Source organism: Cherax quadricarinatus, chromosome 42, assembly GCF_038502225.1.
Source record: "Cherax quadricarinatus isolate ZL_2023a chromosome 42, ASM3850222v1, whole genome shotgun sequence".
Lineage (NCBI taxonomy): Eukaryota > Metazoa > Arthropoda > Malacostraca > Decapoda > Parastacidae > Cherax > Cherax quadricarinatus.
The window spans coordinates 9,196,270-9,214,473 of NC_091333.1; the positions used below are offsets into that span (position 1 = coordinate 9,196,270).

The window sequence follows — 18,204 nt, forward strand, 5'->3', positions numbered from 1 at the left end:
TTTACATGATGGTAGGATTGCTGGTGTCTTTTGTCTCTCATAAACATGCAAGATTTCAGGTACGTCTTGCTACTTCTACTTGCACTTAGGTCACACTACACATACATGTACAAGCATATATATACATACCCCTCTGGGTATTCTTCTAGTTCTTGTTTATTTCCTCTTATCTCCATGGGGAAGTGGAACAGAATACTTACTCCGCAAGCCATGCATGTTGTAAGAGGCGACTAAAATAACGGGAGCAAGGGGCTAGTAACCCCTTCTCCTGTATAAATTACTAAATTTAAAAAAACTTTCATATATATATATATATATATATATATATATATCTATATACATATATATATATGTATATATATATATGTATATATATATATGTATATATATATATGTATATATATATATGTATATATATATATGTATATATATATATGTATATATATATATGTATATATATATATGTATATATATATATGTATATATATATATGTATATATATATATGTATATATATATATGTATATATATATATGTATATATATATATGTATATATATATATGTATATATATATATGTATATATATATATGTATATATATATATGTATATATATATATGTATATATATATATATGTATATATATATATGTATATATATATATGTATATATATATATGTATATATATATATGTATATAATCTACAGTAATATACAGAATAAATGAGTGTATTGTGTATTCATTATTAATGTTTGAGGTGAAGCCTAGGACTTCAGTAATTGTTATATATATTCGTGATTTTTCTTCTTGCAGAACAATATGTGGAACACCGAATTACATAGCACCAGAAGTGTTGAACAAGTTGGGTCATTCTTATGATGCTGATATATGGGCCATGGGCTGTATCATGTAAGTACTTATCCATGGCTGATATTATGGCAATGTTGTTGGGAAGGCGCTAAACCTGTAGGGGTCTTACTGCACCCAAGGAAAGGGAAATAGTCAGCTGTCTCATAAAGCTCATCTACATGCAGTCAGCTCCCTTTTGAAATTCATCTATACACAGTGTATTTTTTTTTTTTGTAAATGTGATTGAAAGGTACAGTACATACAGAATTAAATAGCATGTTTAAAGGCCTTCACAGTATTTTGTTCAATTTTGGAATCACTTTCTCCATCACATTAGCAACAAATCACACAGTAAGATTGTAAGAAAGCTGACCATACTGTAATCATGTTTGATCCGAGGAGGAAGAGGGTGGCTCTAGTTCCTTAGATCAACAGTCCACTAGTATCAGCATGACCCCATTGAATGGTCAATGAAGAGAAGAAATGTTAATCTCTCTCTCTCTCTCTCTCTCTCCATGGGGAAGAGCTAAACCTGTAGGGGTCATACTGCTCCAGAAAAATGGGAGGTAATCAGGTTTGATCCGAGAAAGGCTGTTGAATTAAGACCATTATAACCTTGTATGTTTACTCCATATGATAAGCTAATATTTATATATCATGCAAACTGCTATATATTTAACACGTATGATTGGTTGCTATATATTTAATACCTGTGGAACCAACCTTTCATTATGAAAGAAGATTAAATTCTTGAATCCTCCCTAGGTATGCTCTTCTTGTGGGTCAGCCACCATTTGAAACTGACACCTTGAAGGAAACCTACTCTAGAATCACCACAAATAAATATGTCATTCCACCACTGATCAGCGAGCCGGCCAGGCACCTCATCAGACGCTTCCTCCATCCTGACCCCAATGCACGTCCGAGGCTGGACCAGGTCCTCAATCATGAATTTTTCACCACAGGTGTGTGGCGCATGTCACATGTTACTTGGTTTATACAATTTTTTTGTTAGTGGCTGAAGGCATAACTGTTATACAAATAGTTTCAGCAACTGAACTTGCATGGGTGACAGTAAAACAAGATATGATGAGCACAGTGTATATCTGGATCAGATAGTCCTTTTGAAGTCGTCCTTTTGAAGTCTGCTGAAGAGGGCCACAGTATGAGGCCCAAATACTATACAGCCTCTCCTCACTTAACGACGAGTTCCATTCCTAAGACCATGTCAGTATACGAATTCGTCACTAAGGAACATAAAATGGTAGTGGGTTTGTGTCAACCATCTTTGATATTGTTTTAATGTCACCTTTGCACCATTTATAAAATTTTTAGTAAATTTTTAAATGTTTATACAGTAGTCTACTATATACTGTAATAAACAGCTCTAATATACATTATTTAGGTATGCATACTGATCAGAGCGCCCATCGTAAGTCCAAGTTGTTGGTAAACAAGTATGTCACTAAGTGAGGAGAGGCTGTATATAATACTTTCTCTTTATTGATTAAGTGTGGTTTGTTTTGCAGTGCTGACAAGTGATACACTTTTTTGCTAGACAGTATTTATTTTTTATCTTGTATAATTACATTAAAGTGCATGTTGTCCTGTGTCTTGTACACTGTTTTTGGCAGTTTTGTAAATCTCCAAATTTAGTTAGAGAAAATGTACATACAGCACATAAATGAGGGAATTTTTTATACATTTACTAAATATATACAACAGTGTATTTTTATTCAAAATCAGTGGCTACATCAAATGCGGAAATAGTATGGGGTTATTTTCATATCGAAAAGTATCATTATTAACATACTTTTTTCACCATCAGGTCCTAAATTCATATGGGTCATTTATCACTATATTCATTTTTCTCTGGCACTTAAATCTGAGCTGAGTATTATTCTACAGGTCTAGTAATAGTATTATCTTTCCAGGTGTAGTGCCACGGTCTCTACCTGCCTCTGCCTGTACCCAGGTGCCAAAGTTCGGTTTAGAAGTTATTGGGAAGTCTGTGTCAATGCCAGAGCAACAACTACAACACCCGCCATTGCTTCCCCAGTCACAGTCTCATCATCCTCTCACCCAAGATATTAAGAAGATTACTACCTCAGTCTCAACCCTACGCATCCCTAACCAGAAACCTCAACCAGACAAGGTTTGTAGCATGCAGGAAATACTGATTTAAGAAAAAGAAAATAACCAATTCTCATGAATATAATGTCATGTTTCATGTTACTATTGAGCTTATCAGCTACATTGTTAATATTAAGTACATATTTTATATCTAACCTAACCTCTCCAGGTATAGAATATTCTCACTTTAATGGTGAGAGGCAGGTGTCTTGACATGATAAATTGTTCTTAATTCAAAGAGCTGTAGCCATCCTCTCCCTTCTCTGGATATTCAGCTGAGCATGAGTGATATGTGTTCAGATACTTTATTAATCAGGTATAGGCCCAAGTTGGTGCTGCAAAGAGGTCTCGACTCCTTAATAATCTGACATGCAAGTAATGCTGCAATTCACTTGGCATAAGAACATATGAACATGAGAAAGGAGGAATGCTGCAGCAGACCCATACTTGGAAGGTTCCCTCTCAAAAATTTCCTCCTCTCACTCAGTTATCTATCCAACCTATTTTTAAAACTACCCTAAATTTAAGCTTCAATAACCTTGTTAACTTGTGCTCCACAGGCCCCATTCAAATTCATCCCTTATTGCTTATATTGTCTAAACTATTTTTAAAGCTACCTAATGCTGTAGCTTTAGTGACTACCTGACAAATTGTTCACTCGTTGACTATTGCCAAACCAGTCCCTTCTAAATCTAAATTTAACCAATTTGAATCCACTCCTTTCACTTGTTTCTTGGTTAGATATCCTTGATGCCCTATTTGTATTGCCTTTATGTATAATTATGCTCATCATTCATTTATATATTTGAATCATGTCTTCCCTCTTTCTCTGTGTATCACGAGAGTGAAGGTTCAAGGTCCTCAATCTATCTTCATACGAAAGATTCCTTATACAGTGGATTTTGTCATCCTTTTCTGTATGTGCTCCAATGCATTTGTATCTGTTCTGTAGAATGGAGACCATAACTGAGCTATATAATATAAGAAAGGCCTTAATGATATATAGAACTGCATGAGGATGGGGAAGTTGGGCATCCATTGGGCTTGTGTGAGCTTATTAAATAAGAGTGAGTGGAGGCAAGTGGTTTTTAAGGTTTGACATGTTGGAGTATGAACACAGTAACATGAAGGGTTCATGAAAACTGGTTAACTGGACTTGTCCTGGAGGTGGGAAGTACAGTGTCTGCACCTCGAAGGAGGGATGGGGATATTGCATTTTGGATGGGCATCTGAACCAAGATGTTGGCACCCTTCTGGCAAGACAGTGATGGAATGAGTGACACTGAAAATGTTTTCTTTGTTAGGTCACCCTACTTTGGTGGAAGAGAGTCAGAGGGGGTCACTGGGTAGGTCTTAGAAGGCAGGCCAAGGTAGATGCTACACATCAGGTGCTTCAGAAATCTGTTGTGCTCATCATGTGTACATCTACTGACATTCAAACTCGTTACAGGTCATAATGCCTGACTGTACCGTCCTGGCAGTAAGCATTGGGGGCACCCAAGCCACTGTAAACACTGATATTTAAAAAAAAAATGGTGCCCTTTTTTTTTTTTTTTTTTTTTTTAAAAAAACCAGCCATATCCCACCAAGGCAGGGTGGCCCAAAAAGAAAAACGAAAGTTTCTCTCTTTAAATTTAGTAATTTATACAGGAGAAGGGGTTACTAGCCCCTTGCCCCCGGCATTTTAGTCGCCTCTTACAACACGCAGGGCTTACGGAGGAAGAATTCTGTTCCACTTCCCCACGGAGATAAGCGGAAATAAACAAGAACAAGAACTAGAAAGAAAATAGAAAACCCAGAGGGGTGTGTATATATATGCTTGTATATGTATGTGTAGTGTGACCTAAGTGTAAGTAGAAGTAGCAAGACGTACCTGAAATCTTGCATGTTTACGAGACAGAAAAAAGGACACCAGCAATCCTACCATGTTAAACAATTACAAGCTTTCGTTGTACACTCACTTGGCAGAATGGTAGTACCTCCCTGGGTGGTTGCTGTTTACCAGCCTACTACCTAAATAATGGTGCATATTTTATTCAAATGTAAATTTTCCTACTTTATTTATCTTTCCAGACATCCAGGATTTTTTAATAACATGCTATTTTATACGTGGCAGAGTAAATGTGATGCAAGTAGTTGTATGATGTAAACTTAAAGGTTGCATGTTTTTGCAGATCTCCATTTTAGATGGTGGTCTGGGAAGTCCCCCAAATAGTAGGCCAACCACTGGAAACTCAAAGGAGGAAAATCGGAAGAAAGACTCTGGAGGAACCTTGTCATCTTGTCTACGTCAGAAATTGTCCTCTGTCATTTGTACTACGGACAATAAGGCTTCTACTGGAAACCCAGTGGGTAAGAAGAGAGACATCACCTCAGGCACACTTTACAATCTTTTGGCTGCCTGTCTTGACAATATGCCAGATGGTAAGTTTCCAAACAAATTCTGCATGCCTGTTAAGGAGGGCTTTGCTGTGCAGCAATTTGCTAATACAGTGGTTTTCAGTTATACCCATTCTTCATTTATTCAAATTACCTATGATAAATATGTTCACCACTCACTATAAGCTAAGTACTAAAATATTTTAAGGTAAGTAATGTGTGTACTGTATATGGATTTTTTAGACCTAGCTCTGTTTCTCACTTAATATTTGATAGTATAAACATGTGAAAAAAGGCTTCTTCACTTTACATTGATTTTTGCTTAACAGCGATAGCCCAGGACCTAACCTGCTGTATAAGCTGGGCCCTCACATACTTTTTTACATTTGTTGTGTTAAAAGTAAAGGTAAGTGCAGTATATGGGATAGGTTTGCAGGCCAGGCTCCATTTTTCTTGTAGCAGGGGATGCAGGGCTCTGCATCATTGCATGGTATGAGGGTGCATTACTGTGGATTAGGTCACTTCAATTGTAATGGTAATGAATTCTTTTCTAACATGTGTGTTTTGAACCTGAACCTATATTACCATACACACTTGTCATAATTGGAGTTGCCCCTCTGAGCCATAATATTCTGCATCTGATTTTGATTTTCCCAAGAATATTTACATATTTATTTCAATTAAAAACTACAGTGATACCTTGACTTGCGAGTATAATTCATTCCACGACCCAGCTCGTAACTCAGTTTGCTCATATATTAGATCAATTTTCCTCGCTGAAATTAACAGAAATGCCATTAATCCATTCCAGCGGAATTCCTGGCTCTCAGGAGGCAGGAGAAAATACTTCAATATAACGCTAATATCAACTCTACAGCTTATTTATCAACCACAATTGATCTAATATGACATAATAAACAATATAAATTGTAAAAACATGATATATACTCCAGAATGAATGTCATTATGTGACGAGTGGTGGCGGCCACTCCCGAGGTAAAAAGTAATTATCGCTCTGACCATATCTTCCCATTCTTGCCCTTCTGAGGCCTTATTTTTTAAGAGAAAATGGAGTGTTTGTGAGGCTGGCTGCACTAGATCACTAATTTCGTAAGGAAAACACTGAAACGAAAGCAATTTTCTCAGATTTTTTTCCCCCTGGAGTCCGGAGATCAGCCTGCATTTTGGGCCAATATCTCGAAGTAAATCAGCGTAAATGCCTTGTGCCTTATCTGTGAGAAGGCGCGAGGCACAGAGTACATACTATGCTTGTACTGCCTCGCCAAGTAGACTGCACACACACACACCCCTTGCTAGTGTTTTTTTTTAATGTACCGGCTGTCTCCCTCTGAGGCAGGGTGACCCAAAAAGAAAAGCATTTTTTTTCTTTTTACATGTAGTAATTTATACAGGAGGAGGAGTTACTAGCCCCTTGTTTTTTACATACGTACATCATTTTCTCTTATGCTGTAGTTAAGTGTTGTGGGAGAAATGGGGTGATGTGTAGGGGCAGGTAGCAACTGAACTCCCACCCATCTATCTCCTTCTCTCCTATTCACTCCCACGTTCAAATGTTACCCAACTCAAGATACACTACATACGGTTGTCAATCCTTCAGTGTTCTTGTGAGGAGGATATGTTCATGGGTGTATACGTAGTCAATCAATCAATCAATCAAAGTCTATTCTCTATAAGGATTACAATGCGGGGTTTACAGATTTTGGTTATTGTGTGGTTTACATGTAATAAAATACTAATTACAGAGGGGGCCACTAGAACACCTAGCATGGCTCGGCATTTCGGGCAAACTTAGATTAATTCCTAACCCTAAATTATTACAAATTGTGGAGTAAGTTGACTAAACACTAAGTGACTAAATACATGTACTAGTTTTTGAGTTTAGCAATGTGAATGCTTTTGTTTTGGCACAATACATAGTTTCTATATTGGAGTATCACAGGCAAACTTATGACTAGTTAGGAATCATTATTTTAAGATTAAGATATGTATTTCTGTGCTTATAGTCAAATAGGTGAGCGAGAGATTGTAAGTGTGAACCACCAGGTGGTTTTTATGTAGTTAGTTGACAGGGTGTTATGCCTGTGGGTCCTGTCACAACTATCAAGAAAGCATTTTAGATCAAGGTTAATATTGGAATTTAAGGTCCTGTACGTGTAGATTGCACAGTAGTAAGTGTGGATGTTCTGAACAGGGAGTAAGTTTAGATCTATAGAGAGTGGGGTGGGGGGGTTGCCAGGGATGGGATTTAGTGATTATTCTTACTGCAGCTTTTTGTTGAGTTATTATTGGCTTTAGGTGTGTTGCTGCAGTTGATCCCCAAACACAAATAGCATAGGTGAGGTATGGATAAATGAGTGAATGGTATAGTGTGAGAAGGGCATTTTGCGGCATGTAGTATCATATCTTGGAGAGGATCCCAACTGTTTTAGATACTTTTTTTGATATGTGTTGGATATGGGTGCTGAAATTCAGGTTGTCAAGGTATAGGCCTAGGAATTTGCCCTCATTTTGTCTGGCAATTAGTGTTGTCGATCTTACTGTTAAGCTGCGCAACACCTGCTCTCCTACCAAACATAATATAGTAGGTTTTGTCAGTGTTAAGTGTAAGTTTATTGGCTGTCATTCAAGTTGATATTTTGAGCAGCTCCTCATTAACAATGGTGTTGAGGGTGGCAAGATTAGGGTGAGAGATGACAAGTCGTGTCGTCAGCAAAGAGAATGGGTTTCAGGTGTTGGGATACGTTTGGAAGATCATTGATGTAAATGAGGAAGAGCAGGGGTCCAAGGACACTTCCCTGCAGAACTCCAGTATCAAGTGGCCATGTTGATGATGCTGTGTCTTTAATGGTGACATACTAATGCCTATTAATAAGGTAAGATTTGAAATGTGCAAGTGCATGGTCCACTATACCATAATGGTCAAGTTTGTGGAGTAGGATGCAGTCGCCTAGCCTTAATACCATAATCTGTAAGGATTTAATGTTAAGAATTAATCTAAGTCTGCCCGAAATGCCTAGCCATGCTAGATGTCCTAGTGGCCCCCTCTGTAATTAGTATTTTATAACATGTAAACCACACAATATCCAAATCCTGTAAACCCCACATTGTAACCCTTATAGAGAATAAACAATTGGCATAGGCTCCTCAGGGTCAGCCCCAAACCCTTCAAAATCCTTCTCTTGTACACATTGTGGCCACAATTTTCTCCAAGCAGAGTTCAAAGTCCTGGAAGTCACTCCATCCCAAGCCTTACCTATAAGGTTTATGCTGTGGAGGATATTGAAGTGATCTTTCCAGAACTCACTTAGTCAATTCACTGTCTGAGGTCATTTCAAAGCACTTTTGAAACACTGCTTTGAAATTTGAAATGACCTGCTGGTCCATGGGCTGGAGGAGAGGAGTGATATTAGGGAACAAGAACTTAACTTTGATGAAACGAAACTCCTGCACCATTTGCTCTTCCAAGTCTGGAGGATGAGCAGGAGCATTGTCCATTACCAGGAGGCACTTGAGTTCCAATTTATTTTCCAGGGGGTATTTCTTCACACTGGGGCCAAACATGTCATTAAACAAATAAAGGAAAAATGTCCCTCATGACCCATGCCTTACTGTTTGCCTTCCACAGCACACACAATTTACTCTTGATGACACTGTTTCTCTTAACACTCTGGAATTTTCAGAGTGATACACCAGTAAAGGCTTCATTTTGAATTCCCACTAGCATTACTACAAAACATGAGTTAGTCTTTCATAGGCTTGTCCTGGGAGTGCCTTTTCCTCCTGAGTAATGTAGGTCCTCTAGCATTTTCTTCCAAAAGAGGCCTGTTTCGTCACAATTGAACACTTGTTGGGGTTTGAATTTTTTAGCTTCTATGTACCTTTTTCATTCCTGAACATATTTTTAAGCCGCTTTTTTATCAGAACTAGCAGCCTCACCATGCCTTATCACACTGTGTATCGCACTACGATTCTTAACCCTTTCAGGGTCGAGAGGCCCTCTCCTAAACTCATTCTCAGGGTCGAAAATTATTTTGGAAAAAAAAAAAAAATTATTTTTTCTCATGAAATGATAGAGAATCTTTTCCCGATCATAATGACAAAAGTAAGAAATTTGATGGGAAAACTTACGGAATTATGCTCTCACGAAGTTAGTGGTCTCGACGATGTTGACGCATTGGTGATTTCACACACTCTGAGCCCTGTTTTCGGCCAATTTCAGTGTACTAGTTGACAAAAATCATATCTATTTCACTAGAACTCCATTTTTTCTATCGAGCGAGTACAAGAAACCATCCATTTACTGATTTCAACTATCCAATAAAGTGGTCAGAAATTGGCAATTTTGATAATTTCACACAAATTTCAGAAGATGCCAATTTCCAAATAGTCCAGAATAAGCAAGACAGACATTCCTGGCACTAAAATAATCTTTTCTCTGTTCATTAGTCACGTCCCCATGCCCCTCTTACATCTATTTTGCTTTCCAATTTGAATTTTTATTCTCACAAAAAATAGAAGATTTACTGTTATGCAGACTACTGCATTAGTGTAGAAATGGTATAAATAATATCAGTGCACTAGTGAAAGAATATCAGACTCGCCAGTTGACATGTATTGGACGCTTGGCATGATTTGTTTACTTTTGAAATTTGGTAAAAATCGAACATTTCTGCTACTTTGAGCTCAATTTCAAGTTACTTTTCATTATGAAACTAATCAAAATCATCTCAATTTCTGTAATATGTCTTCCATTCTATAAAATGAGACCAGGAAAACTAGAATACAACCATAAATATCATACGAAAATACACTGCAAAGCCGCTGTTTTAAACCAAAAACCGGTCAGATCTTTTTTTCTCTTCATGCACTGTGTGCTGCAGGATTTTTTTTTATACTGTGCACACTGACCACATAGACCCATTCTTTCATATTTAGGCCTACCAGCCTTCTTTCACTAGATTTCTAGTACGTCAATAACCCTGGTGTGTAAGCCGTACCAGTACATCGGAAACCCTGAGAGGGTTAAATATCTCAAACCAGTCTTTGCTAGCCTTAAATTCACCAATATCAGCATTAGTTCCAGGTATTTTCTTTACAAGATCATCATGCAACTGCCTTGCATTTTCATAAATTATAGACTGCATAACACTATCTCCTGATAATTCTTTTTCGTTGATCCACACCAACAACAAAGTCTCCACATCTTCCAGTATTTGCAATCTGTTTTGTGAGCATATTTGCACCTTTTGCAACAACAGCTTCCTTGATTTCCTTTCTCTTGGCCACGATAGAAGCGATGGTTGTATGGGGTTTGTTATACAACCTGAGCAGCTTGGCGACACGCGCTCCACTTTCATGTTTTGCAATGATGTCTTTCTTGAATTCTGTAGTGTTTCTCATCCTCTTTACCAAAGGGCTGGCACTAAAAGCTTTCTTTGGGTCCATCATGGCTTATTAGCAGTTACAAGCACTAAAAAGAATGGAATAATACAAAATGTATCGTTTGAATACTTGGGATCATCCTCACTGGCTGATAAACAGTGGCACACTGGCTGTAAATGGTGTGTAGAGCTGCTCGGGCTGCGCAGACACGTCCGGGATGAATGACTACCGAGTTCAGTGACGATCACCAAGCCAATATTTTGATGAAAGAACGTTACTTGTTCCGAATATTGCGAATTCCGATGACTACGTAATCCGGGGGTCCACTGTATGTCATTCAATTCAAAGTTTATTCTCTATAAGGATTACAATGCTGAGTTTACAGAATTTGGTTATTGTGTGGTTTACATGTAGTAAAATAATGATTACAGAGTGTACCACTAGAACATCTAGCATGGCTAGGCATTTCGGACAGACTTAGTTTAATTCTTCATTTTAAAATATTACAAATTATGAGGTAAGTTGGTATTATGGCTAAGTGACTAAATACTAGTTTGTGAGTTTAGCAATGTGAATGCTTTTGTTTTGGCACAGTACATAGTTTCAGTATTGGAATATCACCGGATTCATTATTTTAAGATTGAGATTAATATTTCTGCTTATGGTCAAATGGGTGAGTGAGTGTAAGTGTGAACCACCAGGTGGTATTCGTGCAGTTAGTTGACGGGGTGTATCAGGGAGATAAGATTTCTAATGGTAGTTTTGAAGGTGATGAATGTGTCTGCAGTTCTAGAGTTCTCAGGTAGGGTGTTCCAGATTTTAGGGCCTTTGACATACATTGAATTTTTGTAAAGGTTTAGTCGGACACGGGGAATGTCATAGAGATGTTTGTGTCTGGTGTTATGCCTGTGGGTTCTGTCACAACTATCAAGAAAGCATTTTAGGTCAAGGTTGATATTGGAGTTTAAGGCCCTGTAGATGTAGATTGCACAGTAGTAAGTGTGGATGTACTGAACAGGGAGTAAGTTTAGATCTATGAAGAGTGGGGGGGGGGGATGTTGCCAGGGATGGGATTTAGTGATTATTCTTACTGGGGCTTTTTGTTGGGTTATTATTGGCTTTAGGTGTGTTGCTGCAGTTGATCCCCAAGCACAAATAGCATAGGTGAGGTATGGATAAATAAGTGAGTGGTATAGTGTGAGAAGGGCATTTTGTGGCACGTAGTATCGTATCTTGGAGAGGATCCCAACCGTTTTGGATACTTTTTTGGTTGTGTGTTGGATATGGGTGCTGAAATTCAGGTTGTTGTCAAGGTATAGGCCTAGGAATTTGCCCTCATTATGTCTGGTAATTAGAGTGTTGTCGATCTTAATGTTAAGCTGCGCAGCACCTGCTCTGCTACCAAACATAATATAGTAGGTTTTGTCAGTGTTAAGCGTAAGTTTATTGGCTGTCATCCAAGTCTATATTTTGATCAGCTCCTCGTTAACAATGGTGTTGAGGGTGGCAAGATTAGGGTGAGAGATGATGTAAGTCGTGTCGTCAGCAAAGAGAATGGGTTTCAGGTGTTGGGATACGTTTGGAAGATCATTGATGTATATGAGGAAGAGCAGGGGACCAAGGACACTTCCCTGCGGAACTCCAGTATCAAGTAGCTGTGTTGTTGATGATGTGTCTTTAATGGTGACATACTGATACCTATTAGTAAGGTAAGATTTAAAATAAGCAAGCACATAGTGTCTTATACCGTAATGGTCAAGTTTGTGGAGTAGGATGCCGTGGTCTACTGTGTCAAAAGCTTTTCTTAGGTCAATAAAAATTCCTAGTGGATATTCCTTATTTTCCAATGCTGTGTAAAGCAGATCTAGCATTTTTATGATTGAATCATTAGTGCTTTTATTTTTCCTGAATCCAAATTGGCAGGGGTTGAGTATGTTTTGTGCCATTATAAATGAATATAGTCTCCTGTGTACGAGTTTCTCAAAGATTTTGGATAGCAATGGTAAGTTTGATATTGGCCTATAGTTGTTTAAGTCTGTAGGGTCACCACCTTTATGTATTGGTGTAACCCTTGCCATCTTGAGTAGTTTCGGGAAGGTGCTAGTTTCTAGTGACTTGTTAAAAAGTAATGAAATAGCATGCGAAAGGACATGGGCCGCTCGCTTGTACAGTAATGGTGGGACATGAGACAGATTCCCTGAGTTATTTTTAAGTGACTTTATGATCTCGGTGACTTCCGTGGGCTCAGTTGGTGCAAGATAGAAGGAATTTGGGAAATTCCCATCTAGGTAGTCCCCGGCATGGGCATTGGTATGTGGGATTTTATTGGCGAGATTAGATCCTATGGTTGAGAAGAATTCGTTTATCTTGTTAGCTGTGTCAGTGGGATGTAGTGGTGTTTCATTAGGTTTAGTTAGGACAATATTCTTGTTTTTTTTCAGTTTGTGGGTCCCTAGAATCTGAGTGTGTGTTTTCCAGGTCTTTTTTAATATCTCCTCTAGTGTCTGTGAATCTACTGGAGTAGTATAGTTTGGCTTTCTTTATTTGGTGAGAACTGATGTATAGTGTTTAAGAATATCTTTGTGTATTAATCCCTGTCTATGTTGCTTTTCATATTGGTGTTTCTTGTCAATGGATTTCAGAATGGTGCTGGTTAGCCATGGGCAACCAAGCCGTTTGTTTGTGATCTGTTTCGTTTTTATAGGACAATGTTTGTTGTATAGTCTAAGTAATTTGTTAAGAAAAATGTCTGTCCAGTCATCAATACCATTGGCCTTGGAGAATTCTGGAGGCCAGTCAACAGTCTCTAGGTCAGCTGTGAACTTCCTTATTAAGGCCTCGTCATGGAGTCTAAATGAGACTGTTGTATTCAAGTGGTGGTTTACTAATGTTTGTCAGGAGGAAGGTAGGGTAGTGGTCTGTAGTGCTATCTGTGATTATCCCTGATTTAAGGGGGGCTAGTATATTGGTCCGTATGTGGTCTATTATGGTTGCACTTGTCTCAGTGAGCCTGGTTGGTTTAGTTATTGTTGGTATGAGAAGTGTGTTGTTCATATTGTTGATGAAATCAGTTACAGGCTGATCATCTAGTATGCCAAGGTTGATGTTGAAGTCTCCAGCTAAGAGAAGGTGGTGCTTATTCATTTGTCTGTTTGTTATTAGTGACTTTAATTTCTCACTGAAATTTGGGATGTTTGTGCGAGGTATCCGGTAAATGGCACCGATTGTTATAGGTGTCTTAAGGTTTTTTACAGTAAAATTAGCAAAAATGTATTCCCCATATTCATCACTAAAGCAAGTGGTGCTAATAAAAGATAAATGGTTAGAGTAATAGATTGCAATACCACCCCCAACTTGGTTTTGTCTGCAGTTGTGAATTGCTGTGTATCCTGGTAGAGGGTAGATACCTATTGTGTCCTGCTTAAGCCAGGTCTTAGTAAGAATAATGCAGGAGAAGGGTGTCTCTAATGATTCAGGGAGTGCCAGGAGGTAGTCATAGTGATGTTGTAGTTAAGTAATGATAGACTTTTAGCATTGTTTAAGATAGTGCTGGCTTGTGATGCTGTGTAATAAAGGCAGTTACTTTCCAGTAGGTTTTGATTGAGTGTCAGATTATGGAGGTTTAGATCAGGGTCAACATGATCAATCATCTTCTAGGTTTATATTATGGTTATGTATATCCTGAGTTGTGTGTTAAGTTCTAGTACTGATATCTGTAGCAGTGGGAAGTTTGGACAAGTATATAGCTAGAGTATTTTGGTCATATAGAGTAGTCACTAATACACACAATGAAGTTGATGTTGTCTATGTGTTGTGCTGGAATGAACTATTGATGTCTGCTAGGCCTGTATACCTTGTACATGTACTTGCAGTGAATAAAGATACGTATTTATTTATTTATTTTTCATTAGAATTACTGTAATAGGCTTAGTCTAATTAATGTGGATAGTTTTTTTTTATATCTTTATGAATTGTAGCATTGCTGTACGTATTTCCTCCTAGGAATGTACACAATAATTTATTTGTACATAACTCATGAAATCGTAATGACACGATTGCAAACAAACCATACCCCGGCCGGGATTGAACCCGCGGTCAGAGAGTCTCAAAACTCCAGACCGTCGCGTTACCCACTAGACCAGCTAGCCACAATAAGATTCGTCCAACTAGGTATATTTCTACACCATAGGAAGGTTAGCACAGGCACCACTGTGACCACAAATGCAAGTTTTACAGACGAATCTCCAGCTAGCGTGGCCGTGACGAACTCTAGCTCAAGTCCCCTCACTGCCGTCAACATGCATTTGTTGTCACAGTGGTGCCTGTGCTAACCTTCCTATGGTGTAGAAATATACCTAGTTGGATGAATCTTATTGTGGCTAGCTGGTCTAGTGGCTAACGCAACTGTCTGGAGTTTTGAGACTCTCTGAACGCGGGTTCAATCCCGGCCGGGGTATGGTTTATTTGTACATAGCTTGAGTATACCTGGAAAGGGTTTCGGGGGTAAATGCCCCTGTGGCCTGGTCTGTAATCAGGCCTTGTGGTGGATCAGGGCCTAATCATCCAGTCTGTTACTGTTGGCTGCACGCAACCCGATGTACGAACTACAGCCTGGCTGGTCAGGTACTGACTTTAGGTGCTTATCCAGCACCTTCTTTAAGACAGCCAGGGGTCTATTGGTAATCCCACTTATGCATGCTGGGAGGCAGTTGAACAGTCTTGGGCCCCTCACACTTATTGTTTTGAAACTTATGCTAGAGGCACCCCTGCTTTTCATTGGGGGAATGTTGCATTGCCCGCCAAGTCTTTTGGTTTCATAGGGAGTGATTTTCATGTGCAAGTTTGGTACTAATTCCTCTAGGATTTTCCAAGTGTATATAATCATGTATCTCTCCCGCCTGCATTCTAGGGAGTATTGGTTGAGGAACTAGAGCGTTCCCAGGAAGTGAGGTGTTTTATCGCAGTTATGTATGCCATGAAGGTTCTCTGCACATTTTCTAGGTCAGCAATTTCACCCGCCTTGAAAGGTGCTGTAAGTGTGCAGTAATATTCCAGCCTAGATAGAACAAGCAACCTGAAGTGTGTCATCATGGGCTTGGCATCCCTAGTTTTAAAGGTTCTCATTATCCATCCTGTCATTTTTCTAGCAGATGTGATTGATACAATGTTGTGGTCTTTGAAAATGAGATCCTCTGACATTATCACTCCCAGGTCTTTTGCATTACTTTTTTGCTCTATTATGAATGGTTTTTAGTGATTTTGGATAGTATACTTCTGCATAAAAGAAATGATTTACGTCTTTTTTCTTTCTTTTTTTTTTTTTTTTACAGATATGAGCAGTAATCCATCGGTGCAGAGCCACACACCTCTCTTTATATCAAAGTGGATAGATTATTCCAACAAATATGGTTTTGGATATCAACTCTCGGACAACTGTGTTGGTGTGTTCTTCAATGATCTGACTCGAATAAGCATCAGTCCAGATAAAAAGTAGGACTTCCTTGTATTTTCATACTTTTTTTTTTTACACCCCAATGTCCATCTCCCACCAAGGCATGGGTGACCCAAAAAATAAGTGAAATCTTTCACTATTCATTCATTCAATTGCCATCTTGCCATAAGTTTGTTGACATAATTTGGATGACCATTAAAAAGATTTTATCTCTATCATAGCAAAATGCTTCGCTTTTCAAACATTTTATTTTCCCATTTCAGCCGAGTTGAATTTACAGACTCTTCTGGAAGGCTTGCTGTACATCAGGCAGGTGCCTTGCCTGCGTGGCTACAGGAACGTTACCAATTGCTCCGTTACTTTGCTACATACATGGAAGAAAATCTCACCGAGGCTGGTGATTCTCGAACAGCACGGCCCGCGGCAGCAAGACTGTCTGTCATACCTCACGTACGCAGATGGGATCGCACTCCTAAATCTATAATTATGCAACTTAGTAATGGAACCTTCCAGGTGTGTATTTTTTTTTCCTTCCTGCATTTACTTTCACTTATAATAGTGATGGCCGTCTCCCACTGAGGCAGGGTGACTCCAAGAAAACCTTGTTAAGCTTTTCTTTTTATATGTAGTAATTTTAAAGATAATGCCTATGTTAATACAAGAGTACAGTACAGCAAGATAATGATTTTTTCATTTATAAAGTAGTGGTTATTATTATCATATTTACATAAAACATTGAAAGATGCTCATTTAAACTATTTCGTTAATATTTACCTTTTAATATATTTTTCTTGTAAATTGTGATATGTATTTTATATTTCAGATTAATTTCTTCAAAGACCACACTAAGATAGTGATTGCCGGTGACTGCACAGATGTCAGTATCATGTTCATCAGCAGTGACAGGCAATCCTTTACATATCGTCTGTCTCAACTTGCCGAACTTGGCTGTGATGCAATGGTGCGCGAGCGCTTAGTTTATGCTCTGTCCTGTCTTCGGCAGTATGCAGAGTTAGATGGAGAAGAAGTCTGAAGAAGAGAATTTACTAGTTCCAGAGCTATTTTTGGATATTTGATGGAAACTAGAATGAATTAGTACCCTACAGGACCAAGTGAGACAGTCATGTTCCAAGACTGAATGTCTTGAAATGTTGAGTCATGTGAAGATTGTATATTTTGGTGATGGTACTGAAAAGTTGCTGAGTTTTTGTTGTTGAATTGTAAGACAGTTTGTTCAGTTTTGTAGAAAAGGGGCTTTTTGCCATTTGTGTGGCATTATTGAGATAGTCTGTAGTTGGTGGTGTGTAGTAAGGAATTGGTTGCTCCACCCTTGGGTCATGGAAAATGGACAGTTAGCAAACATGAGTCTCATCCTGGGATCTTAACAAGCTTATTTTCATATTTTTTTTATAGAGGAGAGTAAACTCTGTTAAGATGTCCTGAGACTTATAGTTGCTGAGCCTTTTAATGTGCAAGCTCCTTGAACTATGCAATAAATGTAAATTGTACATGTTTGTTATGCTGCACAGAAGTTCTGTTACCATGTGACCATTATTTCTGTTACTGTTACATATTATTACAAACCAATTGACTTAAGATTTGGGAGCATGTAAGCTCTACCTCACAGTTTAATTATGTGTCTGATCACTGCCCATGTTGATAGTCAAGGGCATAGAAAAGCCTTCATACCCACATTCACAGTGTTTTGATGACTTATCAAAGCTAACTTTACACTAAAGACTGTCAGGAACTGTGAATGTGGAAGATTTGTTCCAATAACCTTTTTCATTTTTCATTCATGTTGCCCCTGATATTTACCAAAGAGTTTAAAAGGGGTGAAGTTAATAAATATAATTTATCACACAACTGTGGTACATAAACTGGGAATTTACCCCAAGAAGGACTGGGAGAAATTTCTCATGTATTTAAATAAGTCACAAGAAAGTGTGGTGGTTGTGCTGAGGATATTGTGAAATACCTCTTTGTGCAT

General features: G+C 38.3%; 1 protein-coding gene across 1 annotated transcript in view; it reads left to right on the forward strand.

Moving 5' to 3' along the window:
- The window catches only part of LOC128695629 (serine/threonine-protein kinase PLK2), a 122,429-nt gene extending 104,460 nt beyond the window's left edge, over window positions 1-17,969 (forward strand). Inside the window, exons 4-10 of the mRNA XM_070093254.1 lie at window positions 812-907; window positions 1,613-1,812; window positions 2,782-3,002; window positions 5,155-5,404; window positions 16,093-16,252; window positions 16,478-16,727; window positions 17,038-17,969. Of these exons, the coding sequence (XP_069949355.1) occupies window positions 812-907; window positions 1,613-1,812; window positions 2,782-3,002; window positions 5,155-5,404; window positions 16,093-16,252; window positions 16,478-16,727; window positions 17,038-17,247 (1,387 nt within the window). The 3' untranslated portion in view covers window positions 17,248-17,969. The remainder of the gene's footprint in view (window positions 1-811; window positions 908-1,612; window positions 1,813-2,781; window positions 3,003-5,154; window positions 5,405-16,092; window positions 16,253-16,477; window positions 16,728-17,037) is intronic.
- Window positions 17,970-18,204: the final 235 nt, after the last annotated feature.